The sequence below is a fragment of the Schistocerca cancellata genome, chromosome 4 (assembly GCF_023864275.1).
Source record: "Schistocerca cancellata isolate TAMUIC-IGC-003103 chromosome 4, iqSchCanc2.1, whole genome shotgun sequence".
NCBI lineage: Eukaryota > Metazoa > Arthropoda > Insecta > Orthoptera > Acrididae > Schistocerca > Schistocerca cancellata.
In genome coordinates this window covers 755769005-755782759 of record NC_064629.1, presented here as the reverse complement: position 1 = coordinate 755782759, position 13755 = coordinate 755769005, and the positions used below count along the sequence as shown (strand labels likewise).

The 13755-nt window shown below is 35.6% G+C and overlaps 1 protein-coding gene across 3 annotated transcripts in view; it reads left to right on the top strand.

The window, feature by feature from the left end:
• The window catches only part of LOC126184515 (tyrosine-protein phosphatase 99A-like), a 472724-nt gene that overhangs the window by 334515 nt on the left and 124454 nt on the right, over positions 1-13755 (top strand). For all 3 annotated transcript variants that reach the window (XM_049926908.1, XM_049926907.1, XM_049926909.1), the window contains one exon: positions 5030-5286. In XM_049926908.1, coding sequence (XP_049782865.1) covers positions 5030-5286 — 257 coding nt within the window. The remainder of the gene's footprint in view (positions 1-5029; positions 5287-13755) is intronic.

Genomic DNA, 13755 nt, shown 5'->3' with positions numbered 1-13755 from the left:
GCTGGGAAGTGGCGGTGCGGTCCCCTACGGCACTGCGTAGGATCCTACGGTCTTGGCGTGAATCCGTGCGTCGCTGCGGTCCGGTCCCAGGTCGACGGGCACGTGCACCTTCCGCCGACCACTGGCGACAACATCGATGTACTGTGGAGACCTCACGCCCCATGTGTTGAGCAATTCGGCGGTACGTCCACCCGGCCTCCCGCATGCCCACTATACGCCCTCGCTCAAAGTCCTTCAACTGCACATACGGTTCACGTCCACGCTGTCGTGGCATGCTACCAGTGTTAAAGACTGCGATGGAGCTCCGTATGCCACGGCAAACTGGCTGACACTGACGGCGGCGGTGCACAAATGCTGCGCAGCTAGCGCCATTCGACGGCCAACACCGCGGTTCCTGGTGTGTCCGCTGTGCCGTGCGTGTGATCATTGCTTGTACAGCCCTCTCGCAGTGTCCGGAGCAAGTATGGTGGGTCTGACACACCGGTGTCAATGTGTTCTTTTTTCCATTTCCAGGAGTGTATATCCTTAAGTTAATTTTGATTGATGTGAAAGGTTTTCCAAACACTATTTGTAGTCACATAAGGTACACACTCAGTTTTTTGCCTTTCATTGTTTTTTGAAACAGAAATATATTATTCAGTTGTTGAATTTGTTCTTAAAGTTCACCACTACTCAGTGTTTCAAAAATAAAGGGTAACTTTATGAGGAAGTGAAGACGACGTGGTGGCACCGACCTGGGAATTCAACCTTCTTGACATGCTTTCATTAGATACAAATTACATGTCACATAATAGTAACTCATTAAAGTTTAGCACCATGATTGTTATTCAGATAGTGAACTGTTAAACTCATAATATGCTTTAGTTGAGAAAATGCTGCTGACTGTTGCCAGGCAGATAGTCACAGGAAAACAGAGATTTCATGTGCCAGTTATAGCACACATACAAGTTCTTTGTGACCACCACAACTGTATGCTAGTTGTGTCTAATATGCTAATGACTGTGATGAGCTAGTTTGCAAATGGATATATATACCCCAAGAGGATGTCAGACAATGCTGTAAGTTAACAAAACTGTAGATATCTCAGCACTGAAAAAGTAATCATTGGAGCATTACTCTACTGATCTGTTCTGATTTTTGTGAAAGAGACTGCATTTGAAGTATCATTATTCTGATGAGTTACTAAATAGGATATAAAATGTAGGAATATAGGAAAATTTAAAGGAAACTAAGGAGTTCAGACAAAAAGTCTGAAATGATGATGAAAGAATAATGTTCAAGAGAATGAGGAAAATGAAACTACATGTTCAAACAATGGAAACCTGAGGTTGGAATATCGACAGTATTATGAAAAGGATCAGTTGCTCCTCACCATAAAAATGACATGTTGAGTTGCAGACAAGCGCAACGAAAAGAGTGTTACACATTGAGCTTTTGGCCAAAGCCTTCTTCAAAAAAGAAAATGCACACACATTCACATAAGCGAGCACACCTCATCCATACTTCATAGCATAACTGTTACCTGTACAAATATACTCTTGGTAGCTGCACCTCCATCAAATATGGCTGAAAAGTTGGTGTTTGAACGTAGGCAATTTTAAATGGTATGGTCCATACCAAGTTTCGAGTTCAAATACTTTACTTACACTTTGATCACCAAATGATCGAGTATTTATGTCCAAATTGAGTATCGTTTACTTAAATTATGCACAGATAATCAGCTAGCCACATACTATACTCAATTGATGATCTGTAATGAGATTATTAGAATGCATTAGCCTAACACTGAAGTAACTATTGAGAAAAGTACACAGGTGACAAGCAAATTATTAAGAGTGTCACAGATTTGTACTCTTAATACGCTGTCTTTCAGATCTAACAGTCAAATGAAAATAAATGCTATGTGCACAGTTATTATCATGTGGAAATATCACAGTTCACTGTCTGACCCTATTGGAACAGTGTGTGTTACTGAAGTTTGACATAGTCCATGATATCAATTATACATTCACTGCCCAAGTAATCATTTAAAACAGTTGCTAAATCATGAAGCAAACTTCCAGACACAAAATTTAGATAAAACGTGTTACATTTTCTGACTTATAAAATAAATTACATTATCTGCAGTACATTTCCTGGTATCATTGAACTTAGATCTTGGTCTATTCAAACTCACTACAAACTGACTTAAAATGGCTTCCAACATACTTCTTCAATAGGTTTACAATAATGAGACCTGACTTTAGCTATTGTTGTGTACTAGACTTTAACAAATTACAATTAAAGATTTACATTTCTGTGCAAATTAATAGTAGAGGGAGATCTGTTTTAAAAAGGATTTTTAGATACAACAGTAATTTCTATTTAATTATTCTGGCTAGTATGTCTAAATATGGGATTCACTTGCAATAGAAATGTTTTTACTAAAGAAGCTAATAACTCGAAACTAAATCAGTGGAAATGTTGCTAACATATTTTTGTCATTAGCTGTATGGGTGGATGTTTCCTTGATTTATATATATTTTTCATCTACCTTATCAGGAAGCCAGTAATCGGGTATGTTTACTAATGAAGAAAGACAACAAAATCTGAAATTACTAATGTTTTGTGATTAGCATAGTTTTTAGGCAAACTAAAACAACTATACTAATGGATTCTAGATAACCAAAGGAAGATAACAGATAGTAAAGTTAAGTTGTAAAAGTTCTGGCTCAGTATCTGGAATTTTAGGTACTATGTGCATGTCAGAAAAATAGCGTTATTGAAGATATCACAAAATTTGAAATAATTGCACAATGTTGCCTGTACTCTGTAGCAACACCCTCAAACGGAAAGTTTCTGGTCACTCCTTATATTAAAAAAATAAATAAATAAATAAATAAAAATTTAAAAAAATCAAATGCATGATGTAACTCAGTAATGTGAAGGAGATGTTGAATATAGGATTATCCATTTTTGTATTATGTGTTTACCATGTTTCTTAAAGAAAAGGGAGAAAAATACATTGTGTATGTACTACCAAAGAAAAAGGACAATATAATATGTGATAGATTGAAAAAATTATTTCCTAGTACTAAAAAACTAATTTATGCCATAAATAGATATTGAACATTGTGAACTAATAGTTTTCATTCTGAAAGATAGTTCTTTTGTTGCACCTATGTAGAAGACAATGCACAATAGAAGTATAATTGGTTTGGGGGCCTTGTGTGCACAAACTAACTGGCAAAACATGGTTTTGTTGATATATGGAATTACTGATATCTTCAAAAGAAGCAATTCATTTGTATCTTAACTTCCCAATTTGCTTGCCTATTTTGCTGAACTCACCATCAGAAAAAAGAAATTAACATCACTCAGTAATGAAGTGCTACATTTGTTGCAAAAGCATTTACAGAGACGAAAAAGTAATTCTGACAGTGCAGTGAAATGTTCTAAAAGTATTTGAATAATGCTGCTGCATTAACTATGCTATTGCAACTTTTTGAGACTAATGCTTGTTTCCATTTTTCATCACCACCATATTGGCACATTGATACAAACTCCAGAGAATCAGTTTCACTTCCTAAAAATATCACCTTGTGAATTAAAGGTGCTGGTAGATGATGCAAATTTTAAAAACAAATGGAAAACATTTATGCTTGGCAATTACTTCTACTCCCTAGATGAATTTCTGAATAGGTAGTTTGTATGTGGTTGGGCTATATTAAATTTTGCTGTGCATGAAGGTAGACAAATTCTAGTAATATATACAGCCAGCATGTAGCCATATTTTTGTAAAGTAAATTCATCTTCCTTGTAAAGCTACTGACATGTTCCATGTTATAGTGAGTTATCATGAATATGATCCATGGGATACGCAAAAAACTAAATGAAACTAAACTCACCGCCTTATAGCAAAAGATATTTAAGCCTGAAGGAGGCTCCTTAAGAGACTGTATTTAATTATAGGTATCTTTTCATGATTCCTTTATAGAGTGAAATGTTTTCAGATCAACATACTCAGCTCATTTTTTGGAGTACCAGTTAACAATTTCATAGTACTTCATAATCTTTAAATGTGTCTCCTTAAAATTAATACATTTTGAGTTGTGACACAGTTATTACACATAAATGACACATATGCTTGCATGACTTGTGAAAGAAAATATCTGTAAATCTGTGCTGTCTTTTATCACTTCCAACAATGAACTAACTTTCAATGGACAACATAATCCTGGTATGAAGTCATTTTAATATAAGGCACAATGTCACTTAATTTCTTGCAGGTGTAAAAATATGTCAACAATCTCCATAATTAATTAGCAATTTTTAATAAGGAATGTCTCTGTTGCCCCTTGAGATGATATGTGTGTGACTCAACTCATTAATTGCTGTTTAGTTTTGTTCCTTAAACCTTTGCTGTCATGTACCTGAAGAAGAGCCCCTGGTTCCAAAAGCTAGCAGTTATGTGGATTTCTGTGTAGATGTAGATACTGCTTGGTAACTCAAGTTTTAATATAGCTGTATTTACTTGTAGCAGAGAGTTCTTTAATTTTCAGCACTATAGAATTATGATCATTTAATTGTGGATATTCCATTACATATATCATTAAAATTGTAATCAGCAACAAGAAAAATTGTATCACTATTTAAACAGGGACATAAACACATGTTACTGAAAATATTTCAGTTATTTTCAGGGCAAATCTGATTTATGAATACCAATGAACAGTGGCTTGCCTCTTTCATGTGTGTCTAAATTAGCACTTCCTGTACTGATAATATTAATTCTGCTGTCTGATATTATCTTAATTTAATACTCTTGACAACAGCAGTTGTGTGTATGTGTGTTTTGCACCTTCTCCCAAGAACCATACAGAAATTCTGTTTGGGAGAAAACCATGAGAGTAAACATTACTGCCTTGATGTTAGCACATGCCAATATTTTTTATACAGTTTAAAATTTGAGGAATGTTGCAGTACCGTTTTTCATTAGATCAATACCAGATTACATTACTGATGTTCTCATTCTCAATTTTTGAAACAGATGTTCCTACCCAATTTAACAACGAATACTGTTTACGAAATAAAAATCAAAGGAGCATCACATAGCATCTTCAACAAGGATCAGATTCTGGGAGGGGAAGAGTCTGTATTGAAAAAAGTGGAAATACGACCTAATTGTGACAAAGAGCAGACATTCCTAGAGGAAACAGAAGAAGAATTGAGTCCTGGTGTTATTGCTGGCCTAGTGTGTGTGGGATGCTCTCTTGTATTTACTGCAGTTGGTTTCTTAATTTGGAGGTAATGTGGTTATAAAATAAATGAAATTAAATGTGTAAATTTAGTTCTAGATGAGGAAATTATTTCCAAATGTTACAAAAGTATGGAAACCAATATAGCAGTAAGTAGTGCCATGCATGCTACATAAAGTTTACTGTTTTTTTATTTATTTGTACAGCTCCAAATTTACAGCATACATGTGAGTATTCAGGAACTTAAAGATAAACACATCAGTTCTTCTGCATGAGTTTTCAAGATTTTTAAGTTTAGTTTCTGTCATGTGAACAACACTCTTTATGAGCCTGATTCACTAAATATTTTCCAGCTATCAGAAATTATATCAGTTTTTATTTGCTCCAAATTGAAAAGGCCTCAATGTATTGTTATACAAGATGAAACAGTTTTTACCTATCATTTATAAAATATTTTCAGATACTGTAATGTGCTTGTATTTTTGCCAGGTTATGTGTTATTAATGTATTTGTAAGCTTCCCCACTCCTTTTCTTTTCCTTTTACTCTGAGAGATAAATGGAGTTCTCTAGTAATTGTGTATGGTGTTCTTTATTGTGTATTGATTAAATCAGAGACCTGATTAAGCAAAAATCCACAGTGACTGTTTTGCTAGAGATTTCAAACTAGTAGTGTTGGTAGTGGTAGTAGCAGTAGTAGTAGTAGTAGTAGTAGTAGTAGTAGCAGTAGTAGTATTTATCCATAGATCTCTTTTAGAAGTATACTGGACATGTCTTGGTACAATTTACATACAAAAATAAAATAACTCACATATACAGACATTTACAGACTTATGGGTCTAGAATGACAAGAATGGGACAGGTAGTCACTCAGGGCCTTGTGGTAGGAATTATTCAGGCATTTGCCTGAAATAGTTTAAGGAGACCACAGAAAACCTAAATCAGGATGACCGGGTGAAGAATGGAGTCCCCACACTTATGAATAAAAGGCCACTCTGTTTGAAACAGTGCTATCTCATTTGCGTCACCCCTAGCATACAATACTGCTTTAAAAAGAAGTGATTTAGTAATTAGAAAAAGCTAGTGCTTATTTTTCAGTCTGTCACTGCACACACTACACACACAATGTTTCATAACACTATGCACACTATGAGATTATGTCAACCATTTTGTGCACTACAACTTTTGATTTGCTAGCCTGAAAAACTGAGTAGGCATCCCTCTATAGTGAGAGAGATGTTTAATTCAGAAAGAGTCTAAGGTGTTAGTATGATAAATTGCATAGCTTTGGGAGTAAGTTTTTCCAGATAAGGAGAAAAAAATAAGTATAGTGTGAAAGTGTAATGTGGAATGTTAGATGTTCTGTTATAATTATTATTATTATTTGTGTTACATTTTACACCAAACCTCTACTCTGTGTGATCTAAGTAATCCTTCAGTGCACAGAATGTTAGGGTTAAAAGGTTTTTTTAACTACCTTTTTAAATTAGTTTGTTTTAGCAATTTTTTTAACATCCTTGGGAATTTATTGTACAGTTTCATTCTTTGGTGGAAAATTCTGTTTAAAGCGTTATGTTTATACTTTCTTGCTAAATGTAAATTCAGTCTAAATCTTGTTCCATGGTCACAGACAGAGCTGTTTTTTCTGTAATTATTTATGTTATTTTTGATGTGTAGAACTATTTGGTAGATGTATTCACATGGTGCACTTAAAATCTCCAGTGTTTTCGAACAGATCTTTACAATGAGCTGAACTACTATTTTTATTGTTATTCTTATGGCCCTTTCTTGCTGTCTCACAGCTGTGGCCGATCATGACACTGGAACAGCTCAAGGAAGTGCATATTGGTGCCACAGGTCAGGGAAGCTACCTTGTCCAGGTCACCACCAATGTCACGTGTACCATCCCTGTCCAGACTGTTTCCTGCTCCACTCACTATCACTACATGGTCTTTTTAAAAACACTTACATAAAAAGTCCACTATCTTAGCCGTGCATTTGTTTTGAAATGCTGGTGGCATCGTACATTGCAGCTAAACTTCCGTGTAACTCAGGGTCTATACATCACCCATGGCCACTGTCTTGCAGCAGCACTTCCTTCTTCCTAACACTTTGCACGTTCCTACACTTCTTAACATCGGATGAAGTGTGGTGCACATTTTTTAGTCCTGCCTGAGGCTCTTCTCTTCTTAATTCTCTAGTGGTAGATACCTGTTTTTAGGGTTGATAATAAAACTATCAGATTGCATTCTCTTTCTATCTTCTTACCAAAAGCCAGTTTCCAGTCAGCTTTCTCCCCTCTGTCTCCCTTGATCCTGATGAATTCCTTCCTTGCTTTCTCCAACCATGCCTGAAGAGCACAGATTTTGTTTTCCTTTTCCTCAATCAAACTATTCCTACAGCATACTCTGCAATTCCAGGAGAGAGCCTCTTTTGTTTTCCCAACATTCTCCCTACTTCATTCCCCACTCCCAAGTGAAAATATTTCATGTAAGACTGGCAACAAAACTAACCTCTGTAAACATTTATGTTAATATTATAAGACAATTCTCTTGGGGTAGAGCCCAATCAATCTTTAGCAAATTAGTAAGAAATTGAAATATTAGAGAAAAAAGAAATAATTATGTAACACAATACTAATGCAGGCAGTAGCTAAATAGGGCAATGTAGCATTGCATGTTACTGTAGATATCAGCCAGCATTTGCACACAGTTTCATCTGGTACACATGTTCTTTCAGCATACTCCACAGGAAAAAACTTCAGAGACAGATTTGGGAAATAGTCCTAACCTCCTTCAAATAATAAATTTACCCTGACTTTGAAGAAGGATGTTATGTGTGCCATGTTGTGAGCAGACATGTGACAAGTTTCCGCACCTTGTTGCAAGTAGCCCTCCATCTGATTGATGAGTGCATCAGAAATTTGCATGTACACATCTGTCCACAATGTTCTTCATGGGACTAGTGGAGTAAGAATGTATGACCATCATACTGTACAACTTTTGCCAAGTGTTATTGCCTGAATTTAATTCTCACAACAGAAAGGAGTGATATAGATATTAGAGTTAATAGTGTTCAGAAACAGTTGAAATTGCTAAAATTGAATAAAGCTCTAGGGCCTGATGGAGTTCAACAGCCTGATGGAATCCCTACAGGTTCTGTCTAAAATCTGTGACTGAGTTAGGCCCTCTTGTAACCATAGTCTACTGCAGATTCCCTGAACAAAAAGCTACACCCAGTAGTTGGAAGGACACACACACTTCAAACATGTTTACAAGAAGATCAGCAGAAGTGATGCATAAGACATGCTTCCATTATCCTTGACATCCATTTTTGTAGAATTGTAGAACATATCCTCAGCTCAAACATAATGAGACATCTCAAACAGAATGACCTCTTCCTTACCAACCAGAATGAATTTTGAAATCATTGATCATGTGAAACCCAACTTGCACTTTTGTCAAGTGAAACCCTGAAAGCCATGGATCAAGGCAGTCAAATAGATGCAGTATTTCTCAGTTTCTAGAAAGCATTTGACACTGTACCACATTTATACTTATTGTCAATAATACACTTGTATTGGGTATCCAGCAAAATTAGTGACTGGAATGAACCAATGAGCCTTTTTTGGTAGGAAGGACACAACATGTTATCTCACTCAGAGAATGAACAACAGATGTAGAAGTAAATTCAGGTGTGCCCCAGGGAAGTGTGTTGGTACTTTGCTGTTGATGTAGTATATTAATGACCTTGTGGACAATATAAATAGTAACCCTCAAATTGTATGCAGATGGTGCAGTATCTGTAATCAAGTACTGTCTGAAAGAAGCTTCATAAGCATTCAGTCAACTCTTGATAAGATTCAAAAGTGGTGCAAAGATTGCCAACCCACTTTCAATTTTCAGAAATGTAAAAATGTGCACTTGGAAGAGTGTCACAGAGACACTGAGGAAAGTGAACTGGCACTTTTTTCACATGAAACCCTGAAGCCGTGGATCAAAGCAGTAAAATAGATGCAGTATTTCTCAGTTTCTAAAAAGCATTTGACTCAGTACCATATTTGCACTTATCGTCGGTAGTACAATTGTATTGAAGATAGATGCAAACAATCCAGAGAAATTCTATGGACAGTTTCAAGGAACACCTTTAAATGATGAATCTAGGAATATGCTACAATCCCCTATGTGTAGTTCCCCTAGGAATCATGAAAGCAAGATTAGATTAATTGCAGCAAACACAAAGGCATTTAAACAGCCAATCCTCCTGCACTCCAACACAAATAGAATGGGAAGTGGTCCCAATAACTGGTGCAATGAAAAGCACCCTTTACCATGCACTTCATAGTGTTTTGCAGACTATGGTTGTAGATGTAGATGTAGATAAGATTTTTCATAACGGTTGTTTGAGCTGTTAACTTTATTTGGTTGTCTCAATGTCTATGCTGTTTAATCACTGACAGCTGAAAAACTATTTAAGCACTGCACTTGTCATTGTAACCAGAAAATGGAAACCTTATGCATCATCATATGACTAGGAAACTCACCATTTTAAATTTTTGCCTAGAAATAAACAATGAAGTAATAGTTGCCAAGACACAACAGATTTGTGGAAGTTACAACCCACTGGCAAGTAAAACATAAACCATTAAAAGGGGCCCTACAGTAGAATGATTGACGGATGGTAGTATTTTTAATGCATGCTAGAAGATGATACTGTTTTTAATGCATGATAGGGTTAAATTTTATTTTACAGGTCCGTCTTGATCACATAATTTTTTTTACATTTCACTATGACCGGTTTCAGCTACTGCTATCTTCAGAGCATAAAATATTCAGATGTAGAATATTTTATGATCTGAATGTTTTATGATCTGAAGATGGCAGCAGCCAAAACCGGTCATAGTGAAATGTAAAAATTTATGTTATCAAGACGAACCTGTAAAATAAAGTGCCAAAAATATGACCATGGACTCATTTTCAGACTTTATGTCTTTAATTGATAAATAGGATTAAATACAATAGTCTGTGCAGAGTAACATCACAAAAAAGTTCATCTAGCTAATCATTTGTACATTTTGTTTCCCATCTAAAGTCATCAGACTTATGACAGATTTAAAAAAGAAAGATGTTTTTCCTTTCTGCAGATATTGTGCTAATCTTTTCTTCTCTACATCGCTACTATATGTAACACCGTCTGCAATTATGTTTAGCATATTCTGATACTTGCAGTCCCCCTACAATATTTCCTCTCAACTCGTCTTTCCAGCCACAAATCCCTCTTATCCCACTAATCTACTTCTTCTTATGGAAATGGTTTTCAGAAGTCTGTTTTCCTCAATTCTCCTGCCCAAATGCTCTTCATTTTGTACTTTATGTACCTACTTAATTTTTAGTACCCTACTGTATTTAAAAGACTTGCAAATTCTTCTTCTCTTCTATTTTCGCAGTCTGAATGTCACTTCCATACAATGCTATGCTTATGTGAAAACTGAATATCAACAGAGCTCTTTTTTTTTTTTTTAAGAAAGCATTCTTTGCCAGAATCATTCTACTTCTGATATCTTTCTTGCTACAGCAGTATAGTGTAATCTCAGAGTACAGATAAGATAAACTCTGTCTTACATTTGTTATCCATCAATACTTGTCATCATATCGTACTACTTCATATCACAAAGATTTCACTGTGTTCCTTGATTGGTCGAGTTTCTTACCACCATTTTCAAGAAGAGCTGCTAATACTGATCACCACTACTGAGTGCTCCGTAACAGTTTTTGCTTTGGAAAAAGTTTAATATTGTTCAGACAGAATTGTTTTTGTGATTTCTGGGTGTTTCTGATAAGTAAATACATGTTTTGCCAGACTCCAAAAACAATCATTATATGCAGGACATCAGGGAGATTTTACTTCTAACAGTTGTGGATGTAGAGCTTTGTGTTCATGGCAATACCAACATTATACAAAGTTGGACATACATTTAGGTACCACAAGCTACTTCCTGTTGTATAATGAATCGATGTTCCCCCCTAAAGTAGAAACACTGACTTAACAAAAAAATATATAGTTCAGTTATTTTTCATTGTATGTAAATTTTGTTTGTCTGTTTACATTTTCTTGCCTTGATTCACATGCCAGTAAGAAACTGAAATACTTAGTACATATTTTGCCATAGCTTTTTTATCACAAGATGCCTTTTTATTGTAACTAATAATTATTTTTAGTGTTTCATCCTAGTGTCCATGCCATAATAATGACACAGAGCTGTAATAAGGTTTAATATTACTTTAAATGTAACACCATTATATCAGTTTCACAGATCACATTAACTAGTAGTACACCAAAGGTACCAGACATACACTGCAATGATAATACATTAAATGGTGTACAATTTATTGAGGCCCAGCTGTTAAAATGGTGTCAACACATTGACAAATTAATTGAAAAGGCCAGTTCAGCATGTCTTCCACTTGGAAGTTTCTCCCTAGTCAGAGAAAATAATGTTACCTTGTTTTGCCTACTTTCTCTCCCTGTTGTCTTACAGAATTAGCTTTTGAAGCAAGTCAGCTGGTGTAAAGAAACAGTGAGCACTAAGAATATTGTGTAAAGTAGATAACTGCACTTTTTTCAAGGACCTCTTCAGAGAGCTTCAAATTTTTTCATTCAGTTTCCAGCACATTTACTGCTTAATGGTATCAGGGATTAATAGTGCAAATCAGTTTCAGATTAACTCTAACGTTCAAATTAATACACGAAACAAAAATAGTTTTCAGGTAGACAATGCCTCCTTGTGTAAGTCTCCAGTGGGATTTCTGTATTCAGCGAGTTGTCATCAGATATAAAGCAAATAACTGAGAATCCCTGCAGAACAAATAAAAAGAAAGGAATAACAAATTAAAATAATATTTAGTAGTCACTCTTTGTAAAAGTTATATTATTAACTGCAGTGACTGAAAATTCCCATTAGTTGTGAGACAAGTGACAATGTTCATTGTAAATAGGCCTCTATTGTAACAGCATGCAGATAAGTGCTGCTATCAAGTAGTAGTAGTAGTAGTAGTAGTAGTAGTAGTAATACTAGTAGTTGTAGAAGAAGGGAAAGATCAGCTACTCATTGCATCTGAAGAACAGTAGCATCTTCAAACTAGTAGCTCACTTGCTCCTTTATTAGATTTATTTACATTGTGCATAATTACAATTAGGATCATAGTTAATTGTTAACACAGCCTATACAATTAGTTGCTAACAGACCTATTAAAGTACATTTTGACTCCAGCTACATGCTTGAAGGTTTTCCCTCATGGTAGACCACAGAACAATGAATGACAGTTGCTTATTGTCAAAGGAAACCTTAATGCATTTCACATCATGACATGGTTACACACACAGAAAATTTTTACTGAATATGTCTCCAGGCATGAAAGTTGGCAGTCATATTATTTATTTTACTATGAACAATGTAGGAAAAGATTGATTGCAACCTATTGTAAAGAAGATGCGTCAAGTTGCAGACAGATATGATTAAAAAATGCTCACATGTAGTTTTCAGCCACAGCCTTCATCAGTAAACACACACACACACACACACACACACACACACACACACACACACACACACACACACGTCTCATACACACAGGACCGTCAACTCTAGCATCTCGGGCCGAAATGCTGGAGTTGGCATTTGTGTGTGTGTGTGTGTGTGTGTGTGTGTGTGTGTGTGTGTGTGTGTGTGTTAACTGATGATGGTTGTGTCCGAAAGCTGCATGTGAGTGTCTTTTAATCATGCCTATGTCAACTTGACGTGTCTCCTTTACGGTAAGTAGCAATCTGTCTTTTCCTGCATTGTTGATATTCATAACTGAAGTTTCCATTGTTTTATTTTACTATGAGTTCTGTTTGTTGCAGTTAGCAATAGAGTTACTTACTGTTATTTTGATTTTGTAGAATAAGCCTCTGCTTGCATTATGACACATTAGAAATATTGGCCTATGGCACACTATACTAACAAAATTGTCTTACTATCTGTGCTATCTCGATAGTTGTGCATTGTAAGCAATGGACCTCATTTATAATGTTCTCTCTCTCTCTCTCTCTCTCTCTCTCTCTCTCTCTCTCTCTCTGTCACAATGTAATGACCATTTAAAAGTTGAAAAATATTTATATAGTACAGAAACTGAAACTTTTTTCCTGCCTGACCTTGCAGTTCATGGTGTTTAATGATAAGGAGGCATAAGATTATTGGCTTCAAATCCAAATATTAGTGTGCTCAGTATTCTTCTTCACAGAAAACAGCACTGTCAATCCCACAGTGTATTGTACCCCTTCATTCATTGCCTTTACTCATATTCTTTCCAATTTCTCTCGGTCAGTGCTTTGTAGTACCCTTTGTACTTTTACTTTTGTTGATTTTACATCAAAATACATCATTGCAGCAGATTTTGTCATAGTGAAACTGATACAAATATGACACAAGTTAGTACAAAAGGCCTGGATTTCTTCTATAAATGACTCAGAATAGATTCT